Genomic DNA, 20738 nt, shown 5'->3' with positions numbered 1-20738 from the left:
AACCTGGAGACATCAACTTTAACAAAGCCAATGTGAACAAAACCAGTATTGATAAACTGACATCATGTGCCTCCTGATATAAGCACTGAAGGCACATCTCTTCTGTGGCATCCTTGCCAAAATTACATAACTATAATCACAAGGAAGTATCAGACAAACCCACATTTTATAAAATCACTGCCTAGGACTCTTCAAAAGTATCAAAGGCATGAAAGGCCAAGAAAGACTAAAGAACTGTACCAGATTAAAAGTGTCTAAGGAGAGAGTACCATTCAAGATGGCGAAGTAGAAGGATGTGTGCTCATTTTCTCCTGAGAGCACCAAAATCACAACTAGTTGTTGAACAAACATCGATAGGAGGATGCTTGCTGTTGTTTAGTCAGTCACTAAGTCATATCCTACTTTTTACAACTCCATGGACTATAGTCCACCAGGCTCCTCTGTCCATGGGATTTCCCAGGCAAGAATACTAGAGTGGGTTGCTATTTACTTCTCCAGGGGATCTTCTTGACCCAGGGATTGAACTTGGGTCTCCTGCATTGTAGGCAGATTCTTTACCACTGAGCCACCAGGGAAACCCAAGAAGGATTCTGGAACACACCAAAAAAGTTACCCCATTTCCAAAGACAAAGGAGAAGCTGCAACAAGACAGTAGGAGGGTTGCAATCATGATAAAATCAAAGCCCACATCTATTTCTCCCACAAACTAGAGAAAATAATACCAAAGATGTTCTCCCACTGTTGTGAAGGCTTTGAGCCCCAGGTCAGACTTCCCAGCCTGGGGAGCCAGCATAGGAACTAGGAATCTCCAGGGAATCTGACTTTTAAGGCCAGCAGGATTTGATTATAGGACTTCCACAGGACTGGGAGAAACAGAGACTCCACTCTTGGAGGGCAAAACCAAAATCTTGCATGTACCAGGACCCACAAGAAAAAAAGCAGTGACCCCACAGGAAACTGAACCAGACCGACCTGCTCATATGGGAGGGTCTCCTGCAGAGGCAGGGGTCAGCAGTGGCCCATCACAGAGATGCGGGCACTGGCAGCAGTAGTCCTGAGCCTTGGCCTAGGCCCATGGAGCTTGTAGACTCCAGGGCTGGGTTACCTCAAGCCAAACAACTAACCGGGAGGAAGCGCAGCCCCACCCATCAGTAGACAACTGGATTAAAGTTTTACTGAGCATGGCCCTGCCCACCAGAGCAAGATTCAGGTTTTCCCACTGCCAGTCCCTCCCATCAGGAAGCTTATACAAGCCTCTTAGCTTTATCCACCAGAAGGCAGACAGAAGAAGCAAGAACTATAATCCCACAGCTGCTGGAACAAAAACCAACCACATCACAGAAAGTTAATCAGGATGAAAAAGCAGAAATTTATGTCAAAGGGATGAGATAAAACCCCAGAAAAACTAAATGAATTGGAGATAGGCACCTTCCAGATAAAGAATTCAGAATAATGATGGAAAAGATGCAAGAAATGTTTACCAAAGATCTACAGGAACTAAAGAACAAACACAGATGAATAATACACTAGAAGGAATCAATTGCAGAATAACTGAGGCAGAAGAATGGATAAATGACCTGGAGGACAAAATACTGGAAGTTATGGCCACAGAACACAATCTAGAAAAAAGAATGAAAAGAAATGAAGACAGCCTAAGAGACCTCCGGGACAACATTAAATACACCAACATTCTCATTATAGGGGTCCAGAAGGAAAAGAAAGGAAGGATCTGGGAAAATATTTGAAGAGATAATAGCTGAAAATGTCCCTAACATGGGAAAGGAAATAGTCAACCAAGTCCAGGAAGCACAGAGTCCCAAGCAGGATAAACCCAAGGAGGAAAACACCGAGACACACAATAAACAAACAGACAAAAATTAAAGACAAAGATAAAATTTTAAAAGCAACAAGGGAAAAAGAATAAATAACATAAAAGGGAACTCTCATAAGGTTATCAGCTGATTTCTCAACAGAAACTCTACCAGCCAGAATGGAATGGCATGATATACTTAAAGTGATAAAAGGGAAGAAACTACAACCAAGAACACTCTACCTGCAAGACTCTTTGTTCAGATTTAATGGAGAAATCAAATGCTTTCCAGATAAGTAAAAGTTAAGAGAATCCAGCACCACCAAACCAGCTTTATAACACACGCTAAAGGAACTTCTCTAGGCAGGAAACACAAGAGAAGGAAAAGACCCACAAAAAACAAACTCAAAACAATTATGAAAATGGTAATAGGATCATACATATCAACAATTTCCTTAAATGTAAATGGATTAAATGCACCAAACAAAAAAAAAGAAGAAAAGAATAAATGCACCAAACAAAAGACACAGGCTGGCTGGGTGGATGAAAACACATGTGCACGTATGCACTTCCACTTACCACATCCTTCCACTTAATCCCCCAAATTGTATGTGATTATTTTATATTGTTAGGTTAATCATGTTCCCATTATGGCTAGCAATTGTAATTATCTTTTTATTTTTTGTCCATTGATTGTGAAAACTGATAAACATCTTTTACTATTGTGATTATATAACTATTATTCATTTAAAACCATTGTATCATGAAAGTGAAGTCACTCAGTCGTGTCCGACTCTTTGCGACCCCATGGACTGTAGCCTATCAGGCTCCTCTGTCCATGGGATTTTCCAGGCAAAAGTGCTGGAGTGGATTGCCATTTCCTTCTCCAGGGGATCTTCCCGACCCAGGAATCGAACCCAGGTCTCCCGCATTGCAGGCAGACGCTTTACCGTCTGAGCCACCAGGGAAGCTGTAACTATTATTCATTCAAAACCATTGTATCATGATTGGTCAACAGAAATAATAGAATTCTATATCATAAAACTACCATTTAATAGAAAAACCTGCAATCAATTTTTAAAATCCAAATGCATATCAGAATTATCCTGGAATTGTATGAAAAACACAAATGCTGAGGTTTTGCTTTTTTCTCCAAAGCTTAACTCCAGATGTGTTTCTAATAAGCAAACATGTTTACAAACAATTGGACTATATGATGATCTTTTATCTAGCTTGTTTCACTTTTTCTATTTCATATCCAGTGCTCGCATTTCATTTAGTTTGTTTTTCCAGTTTCTCAGTCTCATTTTTTGTTGTTCTTTTTCAAGCCTTTATCAAGTTTAGAAAAGCTTTTGTATACATATATAGTATGTATAATACAATGTAGTATGTGTAATATATATATTTTAGAAAACTTACAACTTTTTGCATAGCCAAAGAAATCATGACATTTTGATTCCACTTGTTTGACTAAGTATGAATAGAATGCTAGATTTTTAATTTATATTCACTCAAAACTTTGATATTGTTCCATTTATTCTGGCATCTAGTATTACTGCTAAAAGTCTAGAAAGCTTATTAACTTAGTGATTTAAAAAAAAAAAAAAGTTGAATGAGGCTTGAAATTTCTAATTCAATTCTGAGAATATAAAAAAATACTATGTTGTAAAAAAAATCCTGTAAATTAACATATGATACAGAATTATAAACTATAGATTTTATTCAAATTTCACAAAATTTTATGTTAGTGTCCATTATTTGTTTTCATACCTTAGTCAAGATTCTATATAGTATTTAGTTGCATTGAGCAGCTTCAGCTGCATACAACAAATTCTGATAAATTCTCTTTTCATTTTTATTTTTATATTTTCTAATTCTTCTTGTTATGGCTTATTAGATACACTCATAATTTAAAAGTAGACATTTAATTTCCAAATATATGTTTTTTTTAAAGAATCTTTGATATTAACTTCTCATTTAAATACTTTCTTCTCTGCAATCACCCTCTGTTTTTTCAGTGTTTTAACTTTACTGAGGTTTCCAACAGCTAAGTCAAAGGTCTCTCTTGGTAAATGTCACATTGCACTTGAAAATATGTGGGTTATTTTTGAATATCTTTTGATATTGATTTCTAACATAATTCCACAGTGATAAGAGAACAGACTCTACATGATTTCAATACTTTCAGACCATGAAGTGTTTGCACCTTGTTTTCTATCCCTGGATATGTTCCAGTGTCACTCAGTTGGTAAAGAATCTGCCTGCAATGCAGGAGACCCAGGTTCAATCCCCGGGTTGATATGTTCCAGTGTCTCCTGGTTTATAGTCTATGGGAACTTGAGTAGAATTTGTATCCTGCTGTTGTATGAAAATTGTATAAATCTTAATTACGTTGAATTGGTTCATAGTGCTTTTCAGGTCTACTATATCCTTATACTTTTCTGTTTATTCATTCCATTAATTTTTGAGAGTTTGATATTGAAACTCCAACTAAAAATCTTAATTTATCTACTTAAAAAAGTAATTGTACTTACTATATAGTGGAACTATATGTAAATTTGCTCTGTATTTTTCAAGTCTCCTATAAATGTGTTATCATACTTTCATAATTTAAAAAAGAAAAAAGTACATAATGATGTATTATTGGAGATAACCTAAATAAGTACGTTTGATTGAAGAAATAATTGCATTGACACATGCTAATTTCTCATTGTTGACTATAATAAAAATTTTCATGTATTCTCATGGACAAACTATATTCATAGAAATGTGTATAATATATATGTTGGGCTTTCCTTCTCTACAGGTTTGTAAACTGAAATTTTAAAAAAATGTATAGTTGATTTACAATATTGTGTTAGTTTAAGGTGTATAGCATAGGGATTAGATTTTCTGTTTTTGTTTTATGTATTTTTTTTTTTGCAAATTATATTCCGCTACAGGTTATGATAAGATATTGGGTATAATCCCATGTTATACAATAAATTTTTGCTGCTTATCTAAAAAAAACTATCTAAGGTGATATGACAGCTAAACACAATGTGGAATCCTGAATCTGACCCTAGAATAGAAAAATTATAGTAGTGGAAAAAATGATGAAATTCAAATAGGTTCTATACTTTTATTAAGAGTATTGTACCATTGTTCATTTCCTAATTTTGATAATTGAAATGTAGTTATATAATTTATTAACATTTGGGGAATCTAAGTGAAGGATATATGGGGATTCTTTGTATTGTTTTTATAACTTTTAAAAAGTCTGAAATTATTTAAAAATAAGAAGGTTTTAATTCTAAAAAAAACAGAATGCTTAAGGAGGAGGGAGAAAAAATGTCTGGAAAGGACATATAGAGTGAGGACACCTACTCTCATGTCCTAATCTCCTGGCAAGAGGGGTATGACGGCGCTGCTGGGGGAACAGAGTGCTCAGGGAAAAGCCAGATTTCTGTTCAAGTAGTTGTTCTCAGTGAGGGACTGAACAGACAGGCAAGGGGTGTTTTGGGAGCATTTTTGACTGTCACAATAATTGGAGATTACTTGTGACATTCAGTGGGCACTGACCAGGGATGCTCAGCATTCTGCAATGCACAAAACAGCTCCACATGGCTAACAATCATAACGCATCCCATACAACTTTAGAATGTTCCATCAGACAATCACGTAGGTGAAAAACCTGTTCGTTCATTCATTCATTCAATAAACATTTATTGAGAGACTACTATGTCCAAGCATTGTTTCAGGTAATAGGGATACATCAGGACACAAAACAAACCAACCATGTCTGCCCTTCTGGAGTTCACAATTGAGTGGGAGAGTCAGACAATAAACAACAAACATAATAAGGATGTAAATTATGTTATGTAAGAGGGTGAGAAGCACTATGGAAAAAACAGAGCAGGGTATGTGCTAGGGGAGTGCTACAATTTTAAATATGAAGGTCAGGGTAGGCCTCATTGAGAAAGTGACATCTGAGTAGAGGCCTGAAGGAGGTGAGGGCATGAGCTTTGTGGATATTGGAGGGGGGCGCATTCTAAGTACAAGGGATGGCCCAGTTCAACCTCCTGAGATGGATGTGTGCCTAATATGTTCAAGTAGCCTAGAGGAGGTCAGGATGGGTGAAAGAGAGGGAGTAAGTGGGGAGAGTCATAGGAGATAAGATCAGAGAGCTTGTGGGAGCCAGATCATGGATTTTAATATATAATGACTTTTCCAGTAATTCAACAACCATATAAATTGAGGGAAGATTGCACTTTGTTTTGTTTAGAACCTTATGAAGAACTACTCATCATCTAGGAAAATCACATCACCCTATCCGTGGTTTCTGAGTCACAGTGTAGCTGTCACACTCCCAGGTACAAGCATTATATGTTCAAGACCACTCCATTATGTTCAAGACCACTCCATTATGTTCAAGACCACTCCATTATGTCTTCTGGTGGAATTATATCCCAGCCTTTACATATTGAAATATATATTTTAAAAGAAAAAAAAAGATAACGAAATATATATTGCTTTATTATAAATTATTTTTCCTTTACTTCTCCCTTATATCCAATTAGGACACTATATTGGTTTTGAGGGGAATTATGTGTGTAGACAGATTCTATTATCTATGCACTTCAGTTCAGAACAGTGAAGGAGATATTTCAAAATGTACATTATAAAAATGGAGTGCTATGTCCAAAAGGTATGCGAACCACTAAGGCAAGGCAAAAAAAACCCAACAGGACTATTCAGAAACTAGGGTGAGAGTGAAGGGGATTTTGCTGATGACGGAAGGTGAGTTCCAGACACCTGGTCAACTCCGGGGCTGTAATGAGAAGACCCCTGGTCTCTGGTTTTCTTGTAGTAACTAACATGATACAGGATAGGAACCTGATTCACTTTTTCATCTAAGCGGCTCCCCACCCTACGGGGGTAGGTCTCACGTGTTTAACACAGTAGCTGGGGAACAAAGAGGGTTGTCTCCTCAAGGAGGCCAGAAGCAGCCTAAGGCCAGGCTCCGTTTTTTTTACCCACAGAACAGACAAGAGCCCCAGACTAAGCTGATAGGCACTCTTAGGCCAAGCTCATTGCTATAAACAATGTACCTCTAACCTGTTTCGGGATGGGAAAGAGGCAGAAAGAGGAAAAGCAATAACAGAGAAAGAAACATTCACAAAGAAGAACCAATTTGGGTGGGGGGAGGGTCAGAGACAGGAAAAAATAAAGGCAAAGGCCAAGAGAGACTATATTCTTTTCAATCATAACAGTTATTATTTATTGACACTTTTCTAGGGGCCAGGTAGCAGGGCAAAGTGAGGCACATGTATTGTCTGAGGAGAATATTAGACTCCCATTTGACGGATGAGAAAACTGAGGCCCAGCTGGATGGGGCTCGAGGTTTTACAGCTAGTTTTTACTGGTTGGATCAGCATTCAGCCTTCTAGGTCTGGGTGGTCTCCTATGTCTCAGAGAGGGAGCCAGACAGAAAGGTAAAGGCAGACAGAAAGGTGGGGATAGACACAGAGGAAGGGGGAGTGGAGTGGGCAGAGAGAGACGGAGACTTTCAGACAAGCAAGCAGACAATCACGTGAGCTGCAGACCTGCAAAGGTCTGCAAAGTACACCGTTTACCAAGAGACAGAAATGAGGGGAGCGCGGAGGGCGGGCATGGGGGTGGGCTCCGCAGGGTACTCACCTGGTTGCTGTCTGGGGCCGCAGGAGCACTCGCCTTCCTTTTGCTACCCGCACGATCCTCCGCAACCTGGTGACCTAGGGTTGAGAGGCCGCCGGGATAAAAGCTCGCCCAGGTCCAACCTCTCACGCGCTCCAGCTGGGCATCTTTCCCCCCGCGTCCCCTACCCCCAGTCTTGACAGAGTCTCACCGGGAACCTCGGGCCGTCGGTGTCGCCACTGCCTCGCGCAAGCAGATTCCAGGTACCGGCAACTGGATCTCGCGAATGCACCGGATGCGTCCCTCCCGCCTGCCAGAGCGTTAGGGGTGGTCTCAGGCCGCCACTGCTACCGACGGCTCCAGGATCCTATTGGAGGAGTGCCCTCCTGTCTTCCCTGGGATTGGCTGGAGGTGGAAACACTTTATTTTTACCGCCCCCCACACCCAGCTAGGATCCAAGCCCAAGAAAACCCGCCCCTCTGGGGGTCTTTGATTGGTTTATGAGACAAGCCCATTCTTTAATAGGATTGGCCAGGAGTACGATCGTCATCGCTCTTTGCCAGTCGGTTCGACACATCTTCGGGCGGTTGGTTGGGAGCACGCAGGCGCGAAGCCCAAAGTGAGGCCTGGCGCGAGTCACTGGACAATCTGAGATGCGCAGCTTCTTGACGTTTTATTCTCCGTAAACCACCGCTCCGCTAGCCTGCAGGCATTTCTGAGCCAGGTTTTCCTCGCTCAAAGTGAAAGTAGTTCCCAGTTTTATCCCTGGAGGATAAGGTGGTTATAGGCGTCTGGCCAGTCATCCACCAGCCCCCGCTACTTGCTGATTAAGACATTGGTCAAGTGACAACCTCATTCAGAGCCTCAGCTTAACCATCTGTGAAATGGGAAGATAATTTTTAAAATCTTACCTGAAAATGCCATCCATTCTATAGGCGATTCAATGAGAGAACATAAATTAGTTGCCTGGAGCATAAATAATTAAGGTCTCCCGTCCCAATTCTTGCCTTTGCCGTTGTTTCAGATTTAGGGAACTTTGGCTCAGAGAGGCAAACTGATTGACTTAAGGTCACACAGCAGTACGACCCAGAGTAAAACCCCCGGCTTCTGTCCTCCAGACGAAAAGGGTTTAAGAAGGAAGGAGATACAGGAAGGCCCTTCCTATTATCAGGGTTTCTTAATTTGGGTTCACAAACCTCACTCCAGTCCAGCTGGGACAGGGTTTAGAGGGGTTCCTGAATTTGGATGGGGGAAAATTTTTTTTTTTTCCCACTCTCCTGTAATTGAAATTTAGCATCTTTTCAGCAAAGAATATAACTCACCATAGTAGTAATAGTACCCGTGACTCCATCACTAATAGAAATTACAGAGATTTTCATGTCATATTATAGATGTTGCACATTTCTTGAAATATATAATCTCATATCTCAAAAGCATATTTGTCATTAGACTGTCCATTAGATCTTGTGATTGAATGGGTTAACAAGGAGCAAAAACACATATTTGTTTTTCCATATTTTAATAACAATATTTAAATATACTCAATATTTTATGGCTCTAATTATTTTATTTTATGCATTCAAAAGATATTGTTTTCTGAGAAAAGATGCATAGGCTTCACCAGATCACCAAGCAGGTCCATAGCACCCAAAAATGGTTATAAACACTTGTTTCAACTCTGTGCTCCAGGGGGACAAAAACTTGGTCTATTCATGTTCCCTTGCTGTATTCTTATCACTGAGTTTCTATCAGGCACACAGCATGTGCTCAATAAATGTTTATGGAATGAAAAATAGGATGCTTCCCTAACCATCCTCCACATTCCCAACCACGGGAGCCACTGATGGCCTTTTTGGTCACCAAAGAAGGAGGGATCTAGTTTCCTGAATTTAGTTTTGTCCTTGCCAATCTACTTTTAGTCACAGAAGTGGGTGGCACTTTAAAGGTCTGGCCCTAGGAAGTCCTGGGAACCTCACCCTCAGGAAGTTGCTCCAGGCTTCAGGGGAGTGGGGTGAGTTGTGATGGATATAAAGACAAGTAGCTTCAGCATGGGAACAAGCCCTGGGGCACAGTTCCTCACTCTCCTCCTGGTTTCTGTTTGGGGTCCCAGCAGATGGACCTGTCTTCATTGGTCTTCAGCAAAGACTATATTCTGGAGTTGGATGTGACCTTAAGGACTTCTAGAACAGTCCTCCCTTTTGGAGGACCAGACTGGGCAGAACTGAAGCCACACCACACACTGAGGAGTGAGGGCACAGGGAAAAGATGTCACCCTAGACAAAGAACATTTTCTTCTCCCATGCCTCAGTCCAGGACATGAGCATCCTGGCCAAGTATATTAGAATTAATATACTAATATATTAATAATTAATAGTGTATTAATAGAATTAATATATTATAGTAATACTAATATACTACAGTATATTAATATACAATTAGAATTAATATTCTAATTAATATAATTAGGACCAATAATTGGGTCCTAACAGTGTCTCTGAAGTCAGAGGCCCTTTCTGACAGGATGAGTAAAGAGGAGCCAGGATGAGAGGCTAGGAATTTAATTTAGCAAACTTCAGAGGTTTGCTTTAAGACTAGACTCCATTTGGGATCTTAGGCTGGTTGCTTCTCCTGGGCTGATCCCCCAGCACAATTAGTCTGTCTGGAGATGGGAAAACTGAGACCCTCTAGAGAGGGTGAGGGAGTCACGTTGTGTGCCAGAGTAGACTCAGGCAAGGATACCCAGGCTATCTTTCTCCAGGTCCTTTGCCCCTGCTGCTTTCCCCTCCCCTCCACTTCATCACATGCTCATTAGGACTGACTCCAGATACTGCACATAGGTGTTTCTTTCCTTTGCCCAAGATGCCTTGACTCAGCATCCTGTACTCTCAGCTTTGGCCCTGGGGCAAGATGTTCCCCTTTCTGGGCCAGAGTCTCCTCTACCCACTTCTGATAGTGTGGTCCCAGGTTAGAACCAGAGGCATCCAAGCTACCATGCTTTCCCCAAAACATTTATCACAATCTGGAGTATATCCAAGATCTAGTATTCTAATCATTTCACAGGAGGTCCCACAGCAACCTGGCAGTCATCTCTGACTTCTCTCAGTCCCTCTTTTTCTATACTTAGAGCCTGTTGATTCTAGCATCTTAAAAGCACTCATAGAATACACACATTTTTTGTGCAGGAGAATTCCAATTAATTTATGTAGATACTTCCCCATCAAGGAGTTGGAGGATAACTCTCCACTCCCTAAGCACGGGCTATGCTTAGTGGCTTCCTTCCAGAGAATACAGTATGGAAGGTGGGGGAATGGAGTGACTTTACAGTGGAAAAACCTGACATACACTACCTCAGCCAGGTGGTCAAGTTAACATCAACAGTGATAACACATATTGATAGCATGTACCTTTGATATGATACAAAGAGACTGGTACTTTATTTCTATGATCCTCCTTTCCCAAACCCATAACTCCTGTCTAATCATGAGGAAAATACTAGACAAATCCCAATTGAGGGACATCCTGCAAAATACCTGACTAGTATTCCTCAAATGTTGATGACTCCAAGTCATCAAAAATGAGAAAAATCTGAGAAACTGTCACAGCCAAGAGGAGTCTATGGAGACATGATGACTGAATGTAATGTGTCCTAGATGGCATCCTGGAAGAGAAAAATAAAATTTAGTGAAAACTAAGGAAATATGGACTTTTGTTAATAATGTTTTGATATTTGTTCATTAATTGTGACAGACATATCATACAAATGTAAGATGTTAACAACAGGGGGAACTGGTAAGGTATACTGGTAGGGTATAGGGACACTCTCTGTATTATCTTTGCAATGATTTTGTAAATCTAAAACTTCCAAAAGATAATATTTTAAAAACCTCCCGTATTCTTCCCCATCACGCCTTTCTCACCTTAGGTATAGCATCAACTTCTTCACTGCTCTCCCTCCCTCAAATCAATGCTCCTGCTAGCCAGCAGAGGGCATGATGTAAAACACAAATCAAACCTTCTGAAGCCTTCCCCAAAATAAGAGCTGCTGTTGCTGCTAAGTCACTTCAGTAGTGTCCAACTCTGTGTGACCCCATAGACGGCAGCCACCAGGCTCCCCCGTCCCTGGGATTCTCCAGGCAAGAATACTGGAGTGGATTTCCATTTCCTTCTCCAATGCATGAAAGTGAAAAGTTAAAGTGAAGTCTCTCAGTCATGTCCGACTCTTAGCGACCCCATGGACTGCAGCCTACCAGGCTCCTCCATCCATGGGATTTTCCAGGCAAAGTACTGGAGTGGGGTGCCATAAGTTCGGGAGGTATATGGCAGAAGACATACCCAGATGTCTGGGATCTCTGTGTAAGTTATTATGATTCATAAAGAATCTGGGAGGTTTCTGTGGTGTTCGTGGAAATAAATTTCCTGTATCCAAAACGTAAAGCCATTGGGCCTTTCCTTAGATATCTCCCAGATAAAGCCTGTCTTTCAGACGTCCAACTCCTGACCGTTCCCGCCTTGCCCCCACTGCTGCTGCTGCTAAGTCGCATCAGTTGTGTCCGACTCTGTGCGACCCCAGAGACGGCAGCCCACAAGTCTCCCCCGTCCCTGGGATTCTCCAGGCAAGAACACAGCTACATAGTAATTTTCCTTTTCTCTTCCTTTGAAAAGTAGTTAAAGTGTTAGTCGCTCAGTCGTGTCCGACCTTTTCCGACTCCATGGACTGTAGCCCGCCAGGCTCCTGTGTCCATGGAATTCTCCAAGTAAGAATATTGGAGTGGGTAGCCATTCCCTTCTCCAGGGTATCTTCCCCACCCTGGGATCCAACCTGGTCTCCCGCATAGCAGGCAGATTTTTTACCGACTGAGCCACCAGAAAGCCCTGCTTTTCTCTCTATGCAAACTCCCCAGCCAGGGCTCTTTTCTTGCCTTCTCTCCCAGGTACAGCCCCAGAGATCATGCACCTTCTTCCTGAGAGAGCACTTATGCATTACTGGATTAAATCCTAACTGATATCATTTTTATTTCACTACATGCGAATGAAAAAAATGGATTCCTCTAGCTCCCCCTCTCCCAGCTCATACTAGGCCCGAGGAAAGGTTTGACGCATGATAAATAAAAAGATCACTGAATAAAATGTTCCAGAGCGCAGGGCGTTTCTGTGCGCGTGCGCGGAGGGGAAGGCGTGGGAAGCTGTTAGCTACCTGCCTGGGTCTACTGCGGCCTCCGGGAGAGGGAGGGGCTCCCTCAGCCTCGCCCTGCCATTGGTCAGGATGGTCCGCATTGACCTGACGCAACATCTCTGCGGTTGGGAGGAGCTCGCCCCTAGCTAGGCACCCCCACCCCCCAGCAACTACCATCTTCCTGGCCCCTGCATAGACGAGGCGCCTACTTGCAGGCCTGTGGGAACGGAGACTGGCTGCTGGGGACCGCGCACCGAGTGGGACAAAAGACTCGAAACAGCACTTTGAATTTGCTCACACTTTTATTAGGATTACCAGGGTCCAGAGGGAACGAGGCGGGACTTCTGGGGGAGGGGGACAGGAATACCGCAATGGCGAAGCGGCCTTGCATAGACACCGAGGCAGGCTAGCGGGCGCAGCTGGGAAAGGCGAGGGGTGGAGGAAAAGAGAGAGACTTGGGAGAACAGGGTGGCAGCAGAGCCCCCCAAGGCCACAGCAGCCCTCCCCGCTTCGGGATTAAGGGTGTCCACTCCACACAGCACGAGGAGGGGGATAGAGGGGCCCTGACCAAAGCATCACAATAATACGTTTAGCAGCACACAGAAGCCTGCGGGGGAGGAGGGCTAAAAGGAAGGGGGAAGCCCCCATTCCCTCCCCCCCAAAATAAGAATTTCTCAATTACTAAACCATAAAAATAAACTTTAAACCCGTGTACGAAGTCAATCACCCCCCAGAAGTGCAATGCGGGGCCGCTCGGCCCTAGCTGATAGGGAGGGCAAATGGGGCAGGGGGAGAAGGATATAGAAGAGAAGCAGCCCCTGAAGGGGTAAGACGTTTATCCCATTTGGCCCCTCTTTCCAGGGATGGCCCAAGGGTTTTGGACCTGAAGCACCTTCTCCATGTCGGAGTCTCCTGAGTCGTCTTCGATTCCTTCCTCATTGCTGTTCTCCCCTTGCTCACTGCCTGCACAGGACAGAGAATCAAGGAGGGGAAAATGGAAGAGGGTGGTTAGATGGACGGGTAGATATCACTCTTCATAGGGAACAGAGCCCACAGTCAGGTTTTGGGGGGCCTGGGATCACTTATCAAGCACCTCTGCTTGGAACAAGCAGCTAAGTATGTGTGTGAGAGTAAGGGGCAGTGGGAGGAAAGCAGGAAGGCAGGGTGGGCTGCCCCTGTCCTAATTGATACATCTCTGAAAGTAGCTTTTTCTCCCAGTGTATGCAATATGTGTGTCTCTTCCTGAGCTCTGACTTCAGCTGAATAAACCTTCTATTCATCCAGAGGCTGCTCCCTCTTTTTCCCTGGTGTGATTCAAATAGGCCTAAGTCTGTCTTCTTTGGCCCAATTCCCCACCCCTGCTCCCACACTAGGGTTGTGCAGATAACTCTGCCTCCCCTTTTCTGAAAGGAGATGCCACTGAGTAGGAGGGGATGAGGCCGGCAATTCCCTCAGTTTCCCTACCTAAAAATATGTCTAGATTAAATCTACTCACTTATTCAACTCCTCCTTTCTTGGTGCCCTCAATGGAAGTTTGCCAGGGATACCATGGCCAAAACTCCCAGGAGTGGCTGGTCCTCCTGCTCCTTCTACCTCCCCCACGGGGCTGCCTCTCCTCTATTTGCCTGCCTACAGCCAAACTCAAACATACCCCTTGTCTGCCTTCTGCCATCTACTTCTTAGCCAAGATTTGACTCTATTACCTTAACCCCTGCTCATCCCTCCCTCTTCCTATTGTGGTCTGGTTCTACCCCTACCAAGCCACTGAAACTACTCTTCCCAAGGTCACAGATGATCTATTCAGCTGCTAATACAATGAACACATCCCGGCCCTCATTTTACTTGTCCTTTCAGGACCACTGGACACTACTGACAATTCCTTCCTTCTCAGAATGTTCCATGACTTAGTTCTCCTCCTAACTCTACCCTCTCAGAGTCTCAGTTTCTCCATCTATAAAAGGAGGATAATAGTACCTACTTCTTAAGAGTTGCTGTGAGAATTAAATTACTTAAAGCAAGAAAACCCTTAGTACAGTGTCTGGCACATAGTAAACACTTCATTAATGTTAATTGGACCCAATTAACATTAACTGGCCCCAGAATCCAGATATAGGATTCTGCCCTGGCTTGTTACCTACCTCCTTTCTTTACAATTTCTGACTTCCCAGACATACCACTAACCACCTGCCTCTCAGACACCTGTACCTGTGTCCAACAAGCCCTTCCAACTCCATGTTCTTCTCTGCATCCCACCAATCCCACTGCCATGCCATTCCCCATCTCATGAAATGGTGCTTCCTTTGGCCAGTCATCCAGGCCAGAACCAAACATGGCAGTTACCTTAAATACTGCTTTCTCCCTCAACCCTCCATGTGCAACCTTCCTCAGCATTTCCCAAAATGCTTTTTTTGGTGGACAGTGAACAATGGCTTCTGTGATCAATGTTTGGGAAATGCTGACTTCCACAATGTTTAAATAGGTTTCTTAGAGTAGGATTTATCAGAGCCTTTCAGGTGCCAATGTACATGTGACTCTACATAAGGACATTATTGTATGCAGTATTTCCCCAATATATTTGACCACTGAACCTTTTGTGAGAACCTTTTGGTGAAGGGTCTTTAGAAGACAACTTGGTAAACCCTGACAGACAGACTATGCATTTTCAGCCTTCTAGGTTCTTTTTCATGTGATCCCTTCCACCAAGAATGCCCCATAATGCTCCTTAATGTGAAGGCAGCCTCCAATTCAAATGTTACTTTCTCTAGTTCTCCCCTTCCTAATTCTGGAGATAAAATTAGCTCCTCCCTCCTCTGGGATCACTGAGCACACTGTTCACTTCACCCCCAGCTCCCCAATCAAGCCTGGGAGTTCCCAGAAGGCCAGGGCTGGGTACAGAGTGTGCTGAATTGCAATGTGTTTGCCACTTTTTTCCCTGTGTGTGTGAACCTGTCTTAATTTACCACCCACTACCTCCTATCTTTTCTCTCTGCTTCATTTGTCTTGTGCTCTGTTACAACCTATCTGCCTATCACCAAGAACTGAAATTTGTTTCTTTGGTTTTGATGTTTCCTGGCCTTGCTTAATTTAAAAACTTCCTGAGAATGCTTTTTTCTTTTCTCCACAAGAGCAGATTGTGCTCATGCCTTGATACTCTGACCCTGGCCGGATTTTCTCTGACAGAAGAGAAAGGAGGTAAGACAAAAGATGAGGGTCCAAAGAAAAAAACAAAACATAAAAGGTAAGGGTCCAGCTCACCTTCCTCACTGCCCTCCTCCTCTTCCTCCACTGACGATTCTTCTTCAGAGATGTTCTCTACTTCGTCCTCATAGTCATCCTCGTTGGTATTGTTATGGTGATCCTTGTCAGGGTCTTCAAGGTAATTCTCGTAGTCTTCAATGTCTCTGTCGTCATCATCACTGCCTTCATTGTCACCTTCGTTGCCATCATCATCACTACCTTCATTGTCATCTTCACTGCCATCATTATCTTCAATATCACTGCCATCATTGTCTCCTTCATTGTCACTGTCCTGGTTGTTGCCATTGCTCCTTTGGTTGCCATCTTTGGGGTTCTCATCACCACTGGGGTTCTCATCAGCATTCTCATCGTTGTCATCAGGGTTCTCTTCGTTCTCATCAGTGTTGTCATCTTCAGGGTTCTCACTGTTGTCATTGGTACTCTCCTTGTCATCAGCACTCTCATTGTTATCAGTGGTTTCATTGTCATTGGGGCTTTCGTTGTTGTCGGTGGTCTCATTGTGGCCAGGGCACTCGCTGTCACAGAGGCTCTCACTGATGTCAGTTATCTCGTTGTCAGTGGTCTCGAAGCAGTCAGTAGTCTCCATGAAGTCAGAGATCTTGACATCATGAATGGTCTCATTGTCGGTGATACCATCACTGTCTGAGGTCTCTCCAATAATGTCTTCCACGATGTGATAGTCATCAGAGTCGTCCATGATCACCACTTCATATTCATCCTTGTTTTTACTGTGGGGAAGTCTGGGGTTGAGTATAGGGTTGGTGGGAGGTGATGTACCCAGAGCAGACAAACACTGAAAGGTGGTAACAGGGGAGGCAATAGGCTACAAGGGTTCCCAGGGATGAGGCTAGGTGGGGAGAGTCCCATTTCTGCCCCTGAGAGCATAACCTCAGCCAATCACACCCCATTTCTAGGCAATATGTTTTACCCACTTGTAAAACATATTGGATTGGATCATCTCAAAGGTCCCTTTTGGCTCTATGAATACTGTGTGACACTAGCCTAGTCTTTGCCCCACCCTTAACAAACCACCTCTCAGCCATCAACCCTCTGCCATCACCTTTCTTCTTTTTCTTGCTTCTTTCTGCTTGTTCTGTAGCCCCCTTCTCCCATCATGTAGTAACGCACAGGGTTAACCCACAGGTCATTCTTGATAATCTGTTGAAAGAGACAGGGGAAGAGAGCTATGAGCACAAGTCCCAGAGCCTACTCCCAATCCCCTAAGGGTAAGCCTAGCAAGGTTTTCCCTGGCAATGCCAGGAGGGGCCCCACCTCAGCAATCCTGTCAGCCTCTGGGAGGCTATGGTTTGAGAACCAGCTGAAGAAGCTGTGGTTGGCATCCTGGTTCCCGTGCCTGTGGGCCTGAGGTTCCTGGCCCCGGTGCCAGCGAATTGGGGTGGAGTGAGACACCAGCCGGCCTGGGGAAAAAGGAGGCTATAGAGAGGGCACTGGACAAGGTTAGATGGGGGGATGAATTTGCTCTGGGGCTACCTCTTACCTGAGCGGTTGCGCTGGAACTCCTTGACAATCACCATATTTGTGAAGTAGGGGTTTGTCTGGAAGTATAGCTTCATTTTGTAGCCCATGGAGATATGTCTGAGATCCTGTACCTGCTCAGGGTGGGGGTAATGGTGGAATTCCCACCACACTGTGGCCCCTCCCACCCAATCCCCCCTCACCTCCAAGGACCAGATTCCTTGCCCAGTCCTAGTAGAAAAGATCTCTTTGGCCTGACCTGTAGGTTGGTCAAGTAGCGGAAAATGTCTTCATCGCGTTGGCTGATCAAGATTGAAATTTTGGGGTGGTTGAGGAACTGATGGAGGGAGCAGTTTAGGTCAAGGAGTGACTGTTCAATGAGAAGGAGGGAAGGAAGGCCAGGCGGGGCTATGCAGGGCAGAACAAAAGAGAGGCTGGAGCAGAATTCCTTCTGTGCTCATGTGATGTATGTGGAGCAAGTAGGTCATGCAACAAGACCCATACTTTTATTCCCATGATACCATGTGGTGAGAGCCTGTGTTTAAAAATATCAAACCTCTATATTAGGTGGCCCTGCCATGGTTCACATCTGCTGTGTGTTTGGGTGCTGGGAGTCTATACCCAAGTGATGTTGTGTCTCTGAGTGTTCACAAAAGACATTGTGTGTCTGGGGGTTAAAGGCCCATATCCAAATGATACTATATCTGGTTGCTGATGGCCTGTTGTCACATGATGTTATATATTTGGGTGTTATGGGTATGTATCCACATAATGTTGTGTGTCTGTGTCTGAGAGCTTGTGTCCAGGTGATGGTGTGGTCTGGGTACTGAGGACCTGTGGCCACATAATACTGTGCCTGGGTACTGGGGGCCTGTGATCATGTGATATGTATGTATGACAGTGTCAAGTGTCTGTGTCCATGTAATTCTATTAGGACGTTAAACCCATGTGTTTCTAATATGTTACATGGTCCCCCAGAGATAAGCTTATCACCAACAGTGAATTATTATTATTTCCTTCATTTAACTTCTTAATCTCTATTCCTAGATACCCCTTTTCCTGATTCTTCAGGGCTCTGCCCCCCTCCTCTCCAGCCAGGATTGGGGTCTCACTAGAATCTAAGTAGAAACCTAGGCATGCACAGCCATGTGTGACTTGGGTACCCTTTCTGGGCCAATTCTCTGCTGTATGCCCTTCCCCTCCCTCTTCACTGTCTCTGAGTCAGTTTATCTTCCATGTCCCCCTCTCCCCACTCCTCCTTTTACCATCTCTGATCCAATTTTTCTGCTGTGTGTCTCTGTCCTCCCCCTTTCACTGTCTGTGATCCATTTTCTTTTAATGCTATGCTCCTTCTCTTTCCCTTTCCCATATGTGGTCCAGTTTTTTTTTTTTTTAATATTTAATTATTTATTTGGCTGCACCAGATCTTAGCTGCAGCATGTGGGATCTAGTTCCCTGACCAGGGACTGAACTCGGGGCCCCCTGCTTTGGGAGCACAGAGTCTTAGCCATTGGGCCACCAGGGAAGTCCCTGTGGTCCAGTTTTAATGGGCCCCCCCTCCCCTTTCACCATCCCCAGTTCAGCTTCTCTGATGTTTTGCCACACTCCTTCCATCCCTTCTCCACCAGACTTCCTCATTCTTCCAACAGGGGCCCGCCCCCACACCCTTTCACCCAGTCTGTCCCTCCTCCCACCGCCCCCCACCCAATTCTGGTCATGGGCTCCTGGCCCATGAGTATAGATGACAAGGATACTGCTTTGACCCAGAAGCCTGGGATATTCTGGATGATAAGATCTCTGCGCTCCAGGAAGGGTCTCCTCATCTGGATGAACTTGCGCTTGAGGCGGAGGAAGGCCTTGCCAGCCTTGATATTCACCGCCTCCAGGTCTAGCTGAATGTTTTCCAGAGCCTGCAGGATGCACTCTATCTTCTCGGCATTTTTCTCTAGGCTTTCCCTCTTCACCTTCCTGGGCTTCCTCTTCCTCCTCCTCCTCCTCTTCCTCACGCTTTCCTTTTCATCCTCGTCGTCGTCTTCCACGATGATGACGGTCTCTTCTCTCCCTCTTGGACCGGCTAACCTCTGGTACCCCCGCCCCCCTGAGCTACAGGTTTCTAGGGCCTTCTCTACTGCAAAGCTGCTGGGCTCCGTCACCTGGAAGTCAATCTCCAGGCTTTCTCCAGAAACCTCTGAGGGAGAGAGCGTTTCTAGGCTCTCCGCGAGAGGGGGCGACCCCCCGTACCCTGACTCGACTGCGGGCTCCCAGCCGGGACCCCCAGCCCCCAGGGTGAAGTACGCGCGGATACCCCCCTCCTCAAGAATGACATAAGGCGGAGGCGGGGGCAGAGCGGGGCCCAGTCCCACCCCCCTCATGTCAGCCAGCACCTGTGCCGCCTCGGTTTCCTCCTGGAGCCTCGGGCGCTGCTGAGGTGGAGGCAGGGGCAGGCGCAGGAGAGGAGGAGGAGGAGGAGGAGGTGGCGGCGGCGGCGGCAGCAGCAGCTCACTCTGAGGGGGCTCAGAGCCACTAAGGCGGCGGGCCTTGGCCGGAGGCCCTTCATCTGCGCGGTCCATGGTGACCGCGTTCGCACAGCTCGGCCCTTCGCGCTCGGCCGGGCCGCCGCTGCTCGTCACGCCTGAAGCGAAAATGCCGAGCTTCACGCGACCAGCTCCGCTCTCAGCCTCGCTGTGGCGCTCCCTCCCACAGCTCCTGCCGTACTCCCTCCGCGCCAATTGTCAGGCCCCGCCCCCTCGTGACGCCAGGGGCCGTCCCGCCTCGCCATTGGCTGCCAGCCGTCGCGGCGGCCCTTGCGCCCCCTAGCCCCCCGCCTGCTCGCACGCAATCTGCTTGCCAACACCGCACCTCATCACTTTCCCATTGGCTTCCCTCAGGCCCGCCAATCACCGGGCTGACTCCCTCAGCGACCGTCTGGACTGTGCAGGTCGATTGGCCGCGGGGAGATCTGAGGGGAAGAAGCCCCTCTCCCTCACCCTCCAATGTTTTATCCAATGGGAAAAGTACCAGTGGTTCTGAAGACCCAAACGCAAAACAAAAAACAAGCGCAAGCAGTGAGCAGGATGTGCTCAGATAGACTCGAGAGCCTCGCTGTCATTCTCTCCCTCCTCCCCCCTCCCTGTCAGCAACTACGCACTTCTTAAATCTGCCCCTTCCCCTCGGCCCTGCTTTCGCCCCTGCAGCGGCGAGCTCTGAGGCGGCAAACTCGGGGCTCGGGTGGCCCTGAAGGAGCCTGGGGTTTAGAAATCGAAGGTCTTTTGGGGCCAGGTTTTGACGTGGCATTTCCCATTTCTGCAAAATGGCTCTAGCAATAATAATCACACCAAAAAACTAACTTCCTCTGCGTCATGAAAA

General features: G+C 45.2%; 2 protein-coding genes across 11 annotated transcripts in view; both read right to left on the bottom strand.

Moving 5' to 3' along the window:
• The window catches only part of KANTR (KANTR integral membrane protein), a 70834-nt gene extending 62936 nt beyond the window's left edge, over positions 1-7898 (bottom strand). For 3 of the 9 annotated variants that reach the window (XR_008708625.1, XR_008708628.1, XR_008708626.1), the window contains exons 1-2: positions 7677-7886; positions 7490-7563 (exon numbers count right to left, since the gene is read on the bottom strand). The gene's annotated coding sequence lies outside the window, so the exon portion shown is untranslated. Of the gene's footprint in view, positions 1-4440; positions 7406-7489; positions 7564-7676 lie in introns of those variants that run through there. The other 6 variants (XR_008708627.1, XR_008708624.1, XR_008708623.1 and 3 more) reach the window with 6 other exon arrangements.
• Positions 7899-12927: 5029 nt separating this feature from the next.
• Positions 12928-20070, bottom strand: TSPYL2 (TSPY like 2). Of its 2 annotated transcripts, none has more exons than XM_055564571.1 (7): positions 19127-20070; positions 17632-17742; positions 17395-17506; positions 17169-17314; positions 16957-17054; positions 15894-16624; positions 12928-13601 (listed from the first exon to the last, which is right to left on the bottom strand). In XM_055564571.1, exons 1-7 carry the CDS (start codon positions 19940-19942, stop codon positions 13474-13476), a joined length of 2142 nt encoding a protein of 713 aa, XP_055420546.1. In that variant the 5' UTR covers positions 19943-20070; the 3' UTR covers positions 12928-13473. The 2 variants fall into 2 exon arrangements, with proteins under 2 accessions (XP_055420546.1, XP_055420547.1); XM_055564572.1 differs by having other exon boundaries at positions 17632-17709.
• Positions 20071-20738: the final 668 nt, after the last annotated feature.

This window comes from Bubalus kerabau, chromosome X (assembly GCF_029407905.1).
Source record: "Bubalus kerabau isolate K-KA32 ecotype Philippines breed swamp buffalo chromosome X, PCC_UOA_SB_1v2, whole genome shotgun sequence".
Classification (NCBI taxonomy): Eukaryota; Metazoa; Chordata; class Mammalia; order Artiodactyla; family Bovidae; genus Bubalus; species Bubalus kerabau.
This window is presented reverse-complemented; position numbering and strand designations above follow the sequence as displayed.

Excerpts from the sequence above, each read along its gene's own strand:
- TSPYL2 (XM_055564571.1), bottom strand. The coding sequence starts at position 19,942 with ATGGACCGCGCAGATGAAGGGCCTCCGGCCAAGGCCCGCCGCCTTAGT. Across the intron at positions 16,625-16,956 it reads AAGCAAGAAAAAGAAGAAAG|TAAAAACAAGGATGAATATG; the intron begins GTGATGGCAGAG and ends ACTTCCCCACAG. Across the intron at positions 13,602-15,893 it reads GGAGGAGGGCAGTGAGGAAG|GCAGTGAGCAAGGGGAGAAC; the intron begins GTGAGCTGGACC and ends TGTCCTGTGCAG.